Consider the following 13,447-nt stretch of genomic DNA (forward strand, 5'->3'; position numbering starts at 1 on the left):
TAGGTATAACATGAAGAGCCACATTTATTAGTAAGCAATGTAAGTAAAATTCACCTTATTTTTGCATTTGTCTATTATAAAAGGAAGGTCAGTTTTGAATTTGAGCCCTCCAAGAATGCTACCCTTCAAAGTTCCACCAAACAAGAGGGAAATGAAATTGACCTGGACAGTCTGATCATTTCCTGCCCCAATTACCAATGTTTGTCCTTTTCCCTGATCACCATGCATGCACAACCGACAAACATGTTTATATATAAAAAAAAAAAAAAATTGTTATACACATAAACTATTTTACAATATTTTTATAAACTATTAATGTGACCAATTTTACTAATTTTTATTTGAGCCCATCTTAAATATTATTTTTTTACTTACTAATAATCACTTATCGCATGTGTACATCAACCGTTTGTAAAAAATATTGTAAAATAATTTGTATTTTTAACATTATAAAAAAAAATAGTGTCGGCAATTAATGTATGTAGGTGTAATTTTCTTTAAAAAAAAATATAAAAAAGTGTAGAAAGAGAGGGTTGTAACCCCTACGTGTCCAAGACAACGTGAAGAAAGATAGACACTAACGCGTTCACTATCGAGAATCAGGCGACTCAAACCCAGTTGGCACAAAGCCTGGTCACTAGACCATCTGCTGTATTGGTTAGGTGTAATGTGTTGTAAACTTGTAACAATATACCATTAATTGTTATATGAATATAAAAGAACATGTAAATTTGAATTTAGAGACGAACCATTTTTGTGGCTTGGAGGGCTTCATTGATCAAGGAAGGAACCCCAGTGCACTCAAAGCAATAATCCACACCCAATCCACCTGTTAACTCTTTGATTAGCTGGGAAATAGATTTATTATTATCATTAGGGTTTATAAAATCAGTCATTCCAAAAGCTGCTCCCTTTGTTTTTTTCCTCTCATTTGTGTCAATGCCAATTATCTTTGCCGCCCCTTGCACTCTCGCCCCCTGTATGGCCTTCAATTTACAGGGACATAATTTTAAACTTCCTTCATATATCCACCATTCGAATATAAAAGAAAAAGAAAATAGAGATTTTTTTTTCTTTTCTTTTTTCTCTTTCTGGTAGGTAAACTGAACTGCATGCACTGATAAAACTTCAACAAGGTACAGCCATGAAGAAACGAAAAGAAAAAAAAAAAGGAAGGAGAGAGAGAGGAAATAAATGAAGTAATTACAACACTTTTTGTCATAAAATAAAGCTAATATAAATATTATGTGAAAAACCATAACTTAACAGTATTGACAAATGAAATGTGAATCATCATTACTCTTTCACTTGTCATATGTGGATCCACTTTCTTTTGATCTACTGAGTGTCCTTTGTGTTTTCACTTCACCTTAATTTGATGTACCAAACTCGAACCCTATTTTAACTCTCTTTCCCCCAAGGATCATGGGGCATTTTTTCCATCACCCATAAACCATTCGTAGCTTTCTTAATCTATTTAATTAGTGACTGTGACTATGAGGCTTGAGTGAATTTCTTATCTCTCTCGTAGTAGGTGAGTTTTACAAATCAATGAGGCCTATTTATTGCGAGAGAGATATCTTATATACCCGCTATAGTAGGGGACGTATTGAAACTTGACCAAACATAATGATTAATTTACAACAAAAACAAAAATTAATGATGACAAAGATACTACTTTATTCACTATCTAACAAGTTAGTGATTGAATAACATCGCTTTTAACCCTCAATAATCACTAAAAAAAAAAAAAAACCGGTTTATGCTGGCGCTTCAAAAGCGCCGTTACAGGTCTCTAAACTGCCGGCATAGGTCCAGTAATTGAGTTATACTGGCGCTTTCTATGCCGGAACTTTCTAGTGTCGGTTTTGAACCATCACAATATTAATATAGTTTTTTTTTATAATGCACCAATCAAAATACTACACTGTCAGTGAAAAATTGTGAGAGAGAACACATATATACATACCCCTAAGCCCACAGCACCTAGACCAAGAACAGCCACAGTTGATCCGCTTTCAACCTTAGCATCCTTCCATGCAGCCCCAAATCCTGTAGAAAATCCACAGAGAGGAGGCTAGCATGTGGAAGAGATATAGTTGGATCGAGCTTGACAACGTAATTAGTGTCAACAACCATGTACTCGGACCAGTAGAGCAAGTAAAAGCGTGATACAACCTCTGGCCTCTAATAGACATCCTTGAAGTTTCATCAGGCATAAGACCACTTGAGGGTACAGGGTATTTGAGGCATAAATTCGTCTTTCCTGACAAACAATTCTCACAGTCTTCACACTCCCCTAGTGATGTTGGAATCACAAGATCTCCTTCTTTTAGATCTGTTACTTCCTCGCCAACACTCTCTACCACACTGCAGGTGCATATTTTAATTAGTAATGATAGTCACATATTCTTTTATATACATTGCTGCATGAGGTGAAATCATGTTTTTAAAATATAATTTCAAAAAAGAGTGTGTATCAAGTGTACAATAGTGAGTATGAAGACTGTGAGTACGCAATAAAATTTTCCATACTTTAATCTATATTTATATCAATATGTTTGCAAGACCAGTTATTATAACATCAATTTGTGCTTCTTTGATTTAAAAAAAAAATGCTAAATCGATGCAATGTCGATACCACAGTTAATATATTTTTTTCCTCGTTAGAAATCCAGCACACTTTGTAAATTTATTATTATTATTATTATATAGTAAAATGTATATTAATCTTTAAAATACTCATATATAAAACGTTTGTGTCTTCAGTTAAAGTGTTGTTATTGGTTAATTGAGAGCTTACCCAACACCTTCGTGTCCTAGAACCCGAGGGAAAAGAGGCTGTAGATCAACAAATGATATCACACCCTTTAGCCAAAAGAAAACGAGTTGAAAGTAAATGTAAATAATAACAGTTGGGAAGGAAATGAATGCTAACAATTGGGAACCCTTTGATGAACAAGAGGTCTGTGTGACACACACTAGCATATAGGATCTTGACGCGAACTTCAGATGATTTTGGTGGCTCTACTTGTATCTCTTCCACCTTCACCGGTTCCCCATTTCCCCAACACACCGCCGCTATATATCACAGATTCACACCCCATTGTTGAACAAATTAGAGATCGAGAGAGATAAATTAAAAAAAAAAAGTTTTAAATCTTATAATTCAAAGCGTAACAAATTAAACCTGAAGTTTTGCATATTACTTTTTTTAAACTTCAGAATTTAATTTTATTACTTTTAGAATTATAAGTTTTAATTTATTTTTTAGAAATTTTAAAGTTTAATTTATTACTTTTATTTAATTTACACAAATTTTCAATCCAAAAAAAAAAAGAACATATTATTTCATAAAATAAAAAAAGTTAAGTAATAACATAAATCTACAACAAACATATAAGGAATTTATCTATGAAACGGAATCAAATAATAAGAGTAAGGTTGGGGGCAGGTGGGGTGGTTCCCTTGTTGGCCAAACGACTGACACGTTGGGTACGTACTGCATCTTCTGATATCAGATGTTCTTACTAAGCCATATATGTATAGGAAATGAATCGATGTTTATTTGTCTAAAAAGAAAGTCTCATGTAAAGGTTAAATACAGGCATACCTTTGCACGTAATGATTACTAAGTCCCTCTTCGCCATTGCCGGAGCTATCCAAGCTAATCAATGCAATTCAGTTTAATTTGAGTTGATAACTGTGTGTGTGTGTGTGTGGTGTGGGGTGATGAGAAGCTGGTACCACAAATAAATATGCAAAATTTGTCATTATGTGTACGTGTGATAGTGATACACAACCAATTACCATCTATCCCATAAAGCAATTGCGGCAATATTTATTTTTGTGTACCGCTAGTAGAGAGCAATACTAAGGACACAATAAATCTTACAATTTTTGTCACAACTCGTCTTGTATTTACATGAAAAATCCTGTGCAACAAAATGAATAATAAAAGTTGAGGGACTTATTGTCTTCCTAGCATTTTCCATCACCAGTATTATTGGTCATTTTGTTGCACATGATTCTTCATGTAATAATAACATACCTAGTAGTATGCTCAGTAGGTACATTCAATACTACTGGTGGGACTGAGTGTGTAATGGATAAACTGAAGTCATAATTGAACGTCTTTTGTGTTCAATATATATATATATATATTTTTTTTCTTAAAAAGAATGGAATAAGGATAGGGCTTCTTTCCAGTGCAAATGCACTGAACAGGAGCTTCACCCAGTTCTAGGGCTGTCCAGTCAACCGATGGACCCGACCCACCCGCCTCAACCGACCGAACCCGACCCGTTGCCGACCAAACCGACGTCTTCGATGGTCGGCGACGGATTGCTTCCTCCAGAACCCGACGTTGACGGGTCGGACGTCGGTTCTTCTTCTTCAAAATCCGATAAACCCGATCCGACCGACCCACAAATATTCCGGCATTATTTAATAAATTCGGTGAGTTTTGAGATGTTTTTTGGCTAGATCCTGTGAGATTTTGCTAGATCTAGTCGAGTTCTTGGCTAGATCCAGTGAGATTTCGCCAGATCTAGTCGAGATCTTGGCTATTTCCAGCGAAATCTCAAAGGATTTTGGCCGATTTTCATCTTCCGGCGAGTTTTGAGATTTTTTTTGGCTAGTCTTGGCTAGTCCGGCAAGATTTCACTAGATCTAGTTAAGTTCTTGGCTAGATTCGATGAGATTTCCCTAGATCTAGTCGAGATCTTGGCTATTTCCGGCGAAATCTCAGAGGATTTTGGCCTATTTTCGTTGTTTTCTTGTCGGATTTCCTCTATTTTCCAGATATTGACTCCGACCCGAACCCGACCGCTGCTCGTTGGTATTCCAACCCGCCCGAACCGATCATCCTCTCAGTCGGTGGCGGGTTGAAAGTTTGTCCACCCAATTTGGTCGGGTCGGTTGCGGGTTGAGCACAAACTTGATCCGACCCGACCCGTGGACAGGCCTACCAGCATAAACCCCTTTTTTTTTTTTTTTAGTGATTATTGAGGGTTAAAAGCGATGTTATTCAATCACTAACTTGTTACTTGTTAGATAGTGAATAAAGTAGTATCTTTGTCATCATTAATTTTTGTTTTTGTTGTAAATTAATCATTATGTCTGGTCAAGTTTCAATACGTCCCCTACTATAGCGGGTATATAAGATATCTCTCTCGCAATAAATAGGCCTCATTGATTTGTAAAACTCACCTACTATGAGAGCGATAAGAAATTCACTCAAGCCTCATAGTCACAGTCACTAATTAAATAGATTAAGAAAGCTACGAATGGTTTATGGGTGATGGAAAAAATGCCCCATGATCCTTGGGGGAAAGAGAGTTAAAATAGGGTTCGAGTTTGGTACATCAAATTAAGGTGAAGTGAAAACACAAAGGACACTCAGTAGATCAAAAGAAAGTGGATCCACATATGACAAGTGAAAGAGTAATGATGATTCACATTTCATTTGTCAATACTGTTAAGTTATGGTTTTTCACATAATATTTATATTAGCTTTATTTTATGACAAAAAGTGTTGTAATTACTTCATTTATTTCCTCTCTCTCTCCTTCCTTTTTTTTTTTCTTTTCGTTTCTTCATGGCTGTACCTTGTTGAAGTTTTATCAGTGCATGCAGTTCAGTTTACCTACCAGAAAGAGAAAAAAGAAAAGAAAAAAAAATCTCTATTTTCTTTTTCTTTTATATTCGAATGGTGGATATATGAAGGAAGTTTAAAATTATGTCCCTGTAAATTGAAGGCCATACAGGGGGCGAGAGTGCAAGGGGCGGCAAAGATAATTGGCATTGACACAAATGAGAGGAAAAAAACAAAGGGAGCAGCTTTTGGAATGACTGATTTTATAAACCCTAATGATAATAATAAATCTATTTCCCAGCTAATCAAAGAGTTAACAGGTGGATTGGGTGTGGATTATTGCTTTGAGTGCACTGGGGTTCCTTCCTTGATCAATGAAGCCCTCCAAGCCACAAAAATGGTTCGTCTCTAAATTCAAATTTACATGTTCTTTTATATTCATATAACAATTAATGGTATATTGTTACAAGTTTACAACACATTACACCTAACCAATACAGCAGATGGTCTAGTGACCAGGCTTTGTGCCAACTGGGTTTGAGTCGCCTGATTCTCGATAGTGAACGCGTTAGTGTCTATCTTTCTTCACGTTGTCTTGGACACGTAGGGGTTACAACCCTCTCTTTCTACACTTTTTTATATTTTTTTTTAAAGAAAATTACACCTACATACATTAATTGCCGACACTATTTTTTTTTATAATGTTAAAAATACAAATTATTTTACAATATTTTTTACAAACGGTTGATGTACACATGCGATAAGTGATTATTAGTAAGTAAAAAAATAATATTTAAGATGGGCTCAAATAAAAATTAGTAAAATTGGTCACATTAATAGTTTATAAAAATATTGTAAAATAGTTTATGTGTATAACAATTTTTTTTTTTTTTTATATATAAACATGTTTGTCGGTTGTGCATGCATGGTGATCAGGGAAAAGGACAAACATTGGTAATTGGGGCAGGAAATGATCAGACTGTCCAGGTCAATTTCATTTCCCTCTTGTTTGGTGGAACTTTGAAGGGTAGCATTCTTGGAGGGCTCAAATTCAAAACTGAGCTTCCTTTTATAATAGACAAATGCAAAAATAAGGTGAATTTTACTTACATTGCTTACTAATAAATGTGGCTCTTCATGTTATACCTACATAGAACTTATTATCTGCTTATCAAAAAAAAAAAAAATACATAGAACTTATTATCTTGGCTCAAAAAGCATCAACTTCTAATATAATGTATATTTCTAATTTATTATAATATTTAGCAGCAGTTCTACTATTTGCTAATACTACTTTTAAGTGATGCTAGCTAGGGGAGTAAGAGTAGTGCAAATTAGTAGTATCTATACCTTTAACATTTTTCCACTCCTTTTAATTCCTTTCCCATGTATTTTTTTCCCCTCCCCTTGGTTAGGGATAACACTGATATTATGCTTTCATTTTTTTAGATGGAAAACTTGAGAGCTTCCAATTATATTTTGTAAAATATGTTTTATAATAACTAATATTTACTAATCATGTCAAATTTTGGGAACTTCTGAAATGCTGATTTACTCTCTTTTTTTCACAGGAAATCCAACTTGATGAACTTTTGACTCATGAAGTTTTAGTGGCAGATATAGATAAAGCATTTGAGAACTTGAAGCAACCTGATTGTGTGAAGGTTCTTATCAAGTTTTAATTGATCCTACTACGAGCTAAAACAAGATGCATGTACGTTGCTTAAAAAATAAAATTTTGTTTTTTTTGCATGTAATAAAGATACATTTCATCCAATTATATTTTGTAAAATATGTTTTATAATAACTAATATTTACTAATCATGTCAAATTTTGGGAACTTCTGAAATGCTGATTTACTCTCTTTTTTTCACAGGAAATCCAACTTGATGAACTTTTGACTCATGAAGTTTTAGTGGAAGATATAGATAAAGCATTTGAGAACTTGAAGCAACCTGATTGTGTGAAGGTTCTTATCAAGTTTTAATTGATCCTACTACGAGCTAAAACAAGATGCATGTACGTTGCTTAAAAAATAAAATTTTGTTTTTTTTGCATGTAATAAAGATACATTTCTATGGGAACATGCTTTTTCTTTTTTCTAAAAATTCCCCCCTTATTGCTTCACTTATATAAGCAGGACATTCTAGGCTTTTGTCCTTAATTTTTTTTTTTTATTTAGCAATTTGCCCCTATTTCAAAACTATGTAGAGATATGCCCCTGTTTTGATACTCGATCACCTTAAAATCGAGTTTCAACGAAATACTCGATTTATAGAAAATCGAGTTATGCCCGATCAAGCTTTAAAAAAATAATAATAATAATTGCATGGAACTCGAGTTTACGAAAATCGAGTTTCATGCAAAAAAAAAAAAAAAAATTTAAGTGTGATCGCTCATATTCAAGGAGACCTATAGTGGCGTTTTTAAGCTATAGCGGCGTTTTTATGCAAAATATTTTTTATAAACCTGATTGCCCTATATGCCATATTTAGGGAGCCCTATAGTAACGTTTTTAATCCCTATAACGGTGTTTTTTTTTTTTTTTTGCAAAAATTTTTTGTGAGTCTAATTGCCCTATGCCATATTTAGGGAGCCCTATAGTGGCGTTTTTGAGCCCTATAGTGACATTTTTAAGCCCTATAGCAGCCTTTTTTTGCAAAAAATTTTTTGTAAGTCTGATTGCCCTATATGCCATATTTAGGGAGCCCTATAGTGGCGTTTTAAAACTCGATTTCTGTAAAATCGATTTCCATGCTTTTTTTTTTTTTTTAAAGTTTCATTGGACATACTCGATTTTCTACAAATTGAGTATTTCATTAAAACTCGATTTTATGATAATCGAATATCGAAACAGGGACATATTCCTATATATTTTTGAAATAAGGACAAATTACTAAATAAAAAAAAATTAAGGGCAAAAACCTAGAATGTCCTATATAAGCACTATAAATTGTAAAAAAAGGGCGGATAAGTTAAGTAACGTTTTTGTTTTCGTTTTTTAAATTGTTAATTGGCACCACACAAATTAGAAAAGCATATGATTTCTTATCTTAAGTAATCTTCTTGGGATACTCAAATGGTCGGCCTCCAATCATAATCAGCTGTCCAACCATAATATTTTGTAGGAAAATATCTAGAACATTTCTTTGAGTCCTCAAACTGAATTTTCTTCTTGGTTGAAAAAGGGAATTTAATTTTCTGCTTTCTTGAAAATTTACCCTACAAATATTTGTCAAGTCAAATTAAAGATTTGAAAAAGGTATATTCCAAGAATATCCACATCAAGCTAACCAAATTATTATCTCCAACAAAAGGCATATCATTAATCCACTTCAAATAAAGGTGTTGTTTTTTTTATGAATTCAAATAAAGGTGTAGTTGACTATTGAGTTTACAAGATTTAATATATTTTTTTTAGAAGAATACAAGATTGAATTTTAATGGTATTTCATGATTTCATTCTCTCACGGTGTGAAAAGGGACGTGGCCCCATATCTGCAACTATTGCACGGTGCAATTAGCCAATTACCACGTAAGTGAGAGATATGAAAGTTTGTGTTGTGCAGATAGCACCCAGGACTCTAATTAATAACAGTAAATAAGCGGAAATTAAATAACAAGCACACACAAAAACACAAGAATTTACGTGGTTCGGCAAACTGCTTACCTCCACGGAGACGACGGAGAAATTTCACTATAAAAAATAGGGAGATACAATAGTGCACAATAACACTCTCAAGAAACCTAAATCTCAATTACACCCTAGCACTCTCTCACAGAAACAATAAGAATAGAAGCTGGCTGCCTCTCTTTTCTCTATTTTTCTCTCATGCGGCTGCTCACTAGGTTAATTGGAATTCTCTAATTCTCTCTTACCACTCAACACCCTTAATATATCTATATATATATATATATATATATATATTATAGGTCGGCTGTACTAGGAATTAAATTCCTAGTTGAATTTGGTTAATAGTGACCGACTAGGTAGACTTGGGCTTGTGGCAATTCAAGCCACACACGGCCCACTTCAACAAATCTCCACCTTGGCTTGAATTGATCAAGCTGCACGAGCAAACTCCTCCATCGCCTCCACCTTAGCCCTTAAGGCTTACAAGCTGCAAACACCAATTAAGTCCAAGCAGTGCTTGAACTTGTTTGTTGGAACTGGCTTTGTTAACATATCAGAGGCATTCTCACTAGTGAGAATCTTTGACAAAGAAATATCACCAGAGAAACCCATTCTCTGATCTTGTGATACCGCACAGCAATATGCTTTGTATTTGCACGATATACCTGATTCTTCGCCAAATGAATTGCACTCTGACTATCACAATGTAGCACCATGCTATCCTGCTTGAAACCAAGCTCATTAACCAGTCCACTAAGCCAAACGGCTTCTTTTCCTGCCTCTGTCATCGCCATATATTCTGCTTATGTAGTGGATAAAGCAACTACATCTTGTAGTGTAGACTTCCAGCAAATTGGGCCACCAGCAAACCTAAACACATAGCCTGTTGTGGACTTTCTAGAATCAAGGTCCCCTGCATAGTCGGAATCCACATAACCCACAGCTTCTGTACTAGCTTTCTGATCAAATAGGATACCGAAATCACGAGTGCCTGTAAGATATCTAAAGATCCACTTTACTGCATTCCAATGCTCTTTGCCTGGATCTGCCATATACCTACTGACCACACTGACTGCATGAGAAATATCAGGCCTAGTGCACACCATCAAATACATGAGACACCCAACTGCATTTGCATATGGCACTTTAGACAATACTCTGACTCCTCATCTGTACTTGGACACAACTCTGAGGACAATTTAAAATGGGCAGAAAGTGGTGTATTAACAGGTTTTGCATCAAGCATACTAAACTCTCTAACACCTTCTTAAGATATCCCTTCTGAGATAACCATAATTTACCAGCCCTCTATCTCGGTGAATTTCTATCCCAAGGATCTTCTTGGCACTCCAAGATCCTTCATGTCAAATTCACTACTCAACAAAGACTTCAACTTCACAATTTCTTGCTTACTCTTTGCAGCTACTAACATGTCATCAACATATAGAGCAAGAAATATATAGGACCATCAGCAAGTACTCTAAAATAAACACAACAGTCATACTCAACGCATGTACCCATGTGTGACCATGAATGAATCAAATCGTTTGTACCATTGCCTGGGAGACTGCTTCAAGCCATATAATGATCTCTTCAATAGACAAACATAATCTTCCTTGCCAGGTTCTTTGAAGCCTTCGGGCTGTTGCATGTAAATCTCTTCTTCTAAATCTCCATGGAGGAATGCAGTCTTCACATCTAGCTGCTCTAACTCCATGTCATGCATTGTCACAAATCCTAGGATTACTCGAATTGAGGTGTGCTTCACAACTGGTGAAAAAATCTCATTATAATCAATTCCTTCTCTCTGTGAGTAACCCTTAGCCACTAACCGTGCCTTGAATTTTTCACCTTCCTTTTCTGACAATGCTTCTTTCTTGCGGAATATCCACTTGCAACCAATAGCCTTCTTTTCCTTGGGCAATTTTACTAATTCCCAAGTCTTATTCTTCTGTAGTGACTCCATCTCTTCTGACATTGCTACAAGCCATTTATCATTGTCTTTACTATTTGTAGCCTCCTTGAAAGTGAATGGATCCCCACTGCTGGTTACGAGAGCAAAGCTAACCATATCTTCAAAGCCATATCTCTGTGGTGCTTTGTGAACCCGCTTCTCTCTACCTTTAGCGATTGAATAAGGCTCTTCTTGTTGCTGCTGTGGATCAATCTCAGCATCACCCTTGTCACTAGATGAACTATTCTCGTCAAACTCCACCTCAACAGTTAATTTCTCCTGTGGACTATCATCACATGTCTCTGCTTCATTCTGTTTCAACATAAAGGCTTCATCAAATATGACATCTCTGCTGGTCACCGTTTTCTTTGAGATTGGATCCAAAGCCTATAGCCTTTAACACCTTTTTCAAAACCAAGAAATACGCATTTTCTTGACTTCGAATCCAATTTAGAACGCTCTCCACTCTGCACATGCACATAAGCTAGACAACCAAAGATTTTTAGACTCGAATAATCAACTGGTCTACCTGACCAAACCTCTTCTGGAATCTTGAAATCTATGGCTGATGAGGAGATCTATTAATAAGAAGCTTCTGTGTTAACTGTCTCTGCCCAGAACACCTTAGGCAACCCTGCATTTAATCTCATGCATCTGGCTCTTTCTGCTAAGGTTCTGTTCATTCTCTCTGCAACCCCATTCTGCTGTGGAGTTCCTTTAACTTGAAGTGACGAGTAATGCCTTCTAATTCACAAAATTTTATGAATTCTTTATCTCTATACTCTAGTCCATTATCTGTTCTAAGGTATTTTATTTTCCTGCCAGTCTGATTCTCAACCTGTGCTTTCCACTTTTTAAATATGCCAAACACATCAAACTTATGCTTCATAAAATAAATCCATACCTTTCTAGAGTAGTCATCAATAAACTGACAAAATACTGAGCACCGCTATGAGAAGAAACTGATACTGGACCCCAAACATCTGAATGAATGTAGTCAAGAACACCCTTCTTGTATGAGAGCCTGTCTTGAAACTGACTCTATGCTGCTTCCCATACACACAAACTTGCAGAAGTCTAGCTTGCATGTCCATCATTACCCATTTGGACCATACCACCGTTGTAAGGCTTATACGTGTCAAACCAATCTTTCTTTGGAGTCATATGATAAGAGCATGCTGAATCTAAAACCCAAGATTCCAATAGAACGTTGTTACTTGATGAAACTGAAAGTAAATCTGCACCAGCTTCACTGTCATCTGATGTTTCTTCAGCAACACTAGCTGATTCTAGGGGCTTCTTTCCATTCTTCTTCTCCTCTAAATGCTCTTTCAACTCTTTACATTGATTCTTGTAGTGTCCTTTCTTGTGACAATAAAAGCACTCTACATCTCTCTTTGCACGTGATTTAGACTGTGATCTGTTCCTGTTGGAGTTCCGTCCTCTTGACCTACTTCTACCTCTATTGCTTGACTCAGACTTTACAATAAGTCCATCAGCTTGAGAACCATCACCATCTTGCTTCATCTTTATGTGTGACAAGAGAGCACTAGTCACCTCCTCAAGTACTATAGTCTCTTTGCCGTACCTCAATGTAGTCACTAGATGATCAAAAGAAGTAGGAAGCGACGCTAACAAGAGTAATGCTTTATCTTCGTCCTCATAATTCACCCCAAAACTTGACAGTTGGGTGTTCAACATATTAAACGTGTTGAGATGCTCCAACAGATTTGAACCTTCCTTCATATGCAAACTATACAGTTTCTTCTTCACGTACAACTTGTTCGTCAGATTCTTTCTCATATAAAGACCTTCTAGTTTTTCCCAAACCTCCTTTGCGGTCTTTGCTTCTAGGATGTTGTGAATGACCTCATCACCTAGGTTTAGACGAATAGCGCTAGCTGCTTTCTCATCCATCTCTACCCATTCTACATCCTTCATCGTTTCCTGTTTCTTCTCCTTCCCAAGCAAGGCCTTGTGAACTCCTTGTTGAATTAGGAGATCCTTCATCCGCCTTTGCCAAAGAGAAAAATTTCCCTTGCCACAAAACTTCTCTACATCATACTTTGTGCTTGACATCTTTACCGTGTTCAAAGGATTGAATCCTAACCTTAGGTCTGATACCACTTGATGGGGAGATAAATACCTTGGGGAGTTTCCTTGAATAATTAATATAACATATAGAGACACACTTCAACCCAAAAGGCTTAAGCCCCATGGGTATGTGCTCAATTATGTTATATTAACTACTCATTCTTCTCAT

At 35.8% G+C, this 13,447-nt stretch overlaps 2 protein-coding genes across 2 annotated transcripts; one reads left to right on the forward strand and one right to left on the reverse strand.

Annotated features, from left to right (window-relative positions):
- Positions 1–27: 27 nt before the first annotated feature.
- LOC111988342 (8-hydroxygeraniol oxidoreductase) lies at positions 28–3,716 on the reverse strand. The gene is given in 8 exon segments (XM_065771504.1): positions 28–213; positions 750–986; positions 1,970–2,070; positions 2,073–2,153; positions 2,156–2,370; positions 2,804–2,841; positions 2,939–3,081; positions 3,614–3,716. Coding segments are annotated over 8 exon segments (1,038 nt in total). The 5' UTR covers positions 3,651–3,716.
- Positions 3,717–4,329: 613 nt separating this feature from the next.
- Positions 4,330–7,760, forward strand: LOC136066744 (8-hydroxygeraniol oxidoreductase-like). Its single transcript, XM_065771505.1, has 4 exons — positions 4,330–4,458; positions 5,760–5,996; positions 6,533–6,691; positions 7,473–7,760. Exons 1-4 carry the CDS (start codon positions 4,330–4,332, stop codon positions 7,581–7,583), a joined length of 636 nt encoding a protein of 211 aa, XP_065627577.1. The 3' UTR covers positions 7,584–7,760.
- Positions 7,761–13,447: the final 5,687 nt, after the last annotated feature.

This window comes from Quercus suber, unplaced genomic scaffold, assembly GCF_002906115.3.
Source record: "Quercus suber isolate HL8 unplaced genomic scaffold, Cork oak 2.0 scaffold_45, whole genome shotgun sequence".
Taxonomy (NCBI): Eukaryota; Viridiplantae; Streptophyta; class Magnoliopsida; order Fagales; family Fagaceae; genus Quercus; species Quercus suber.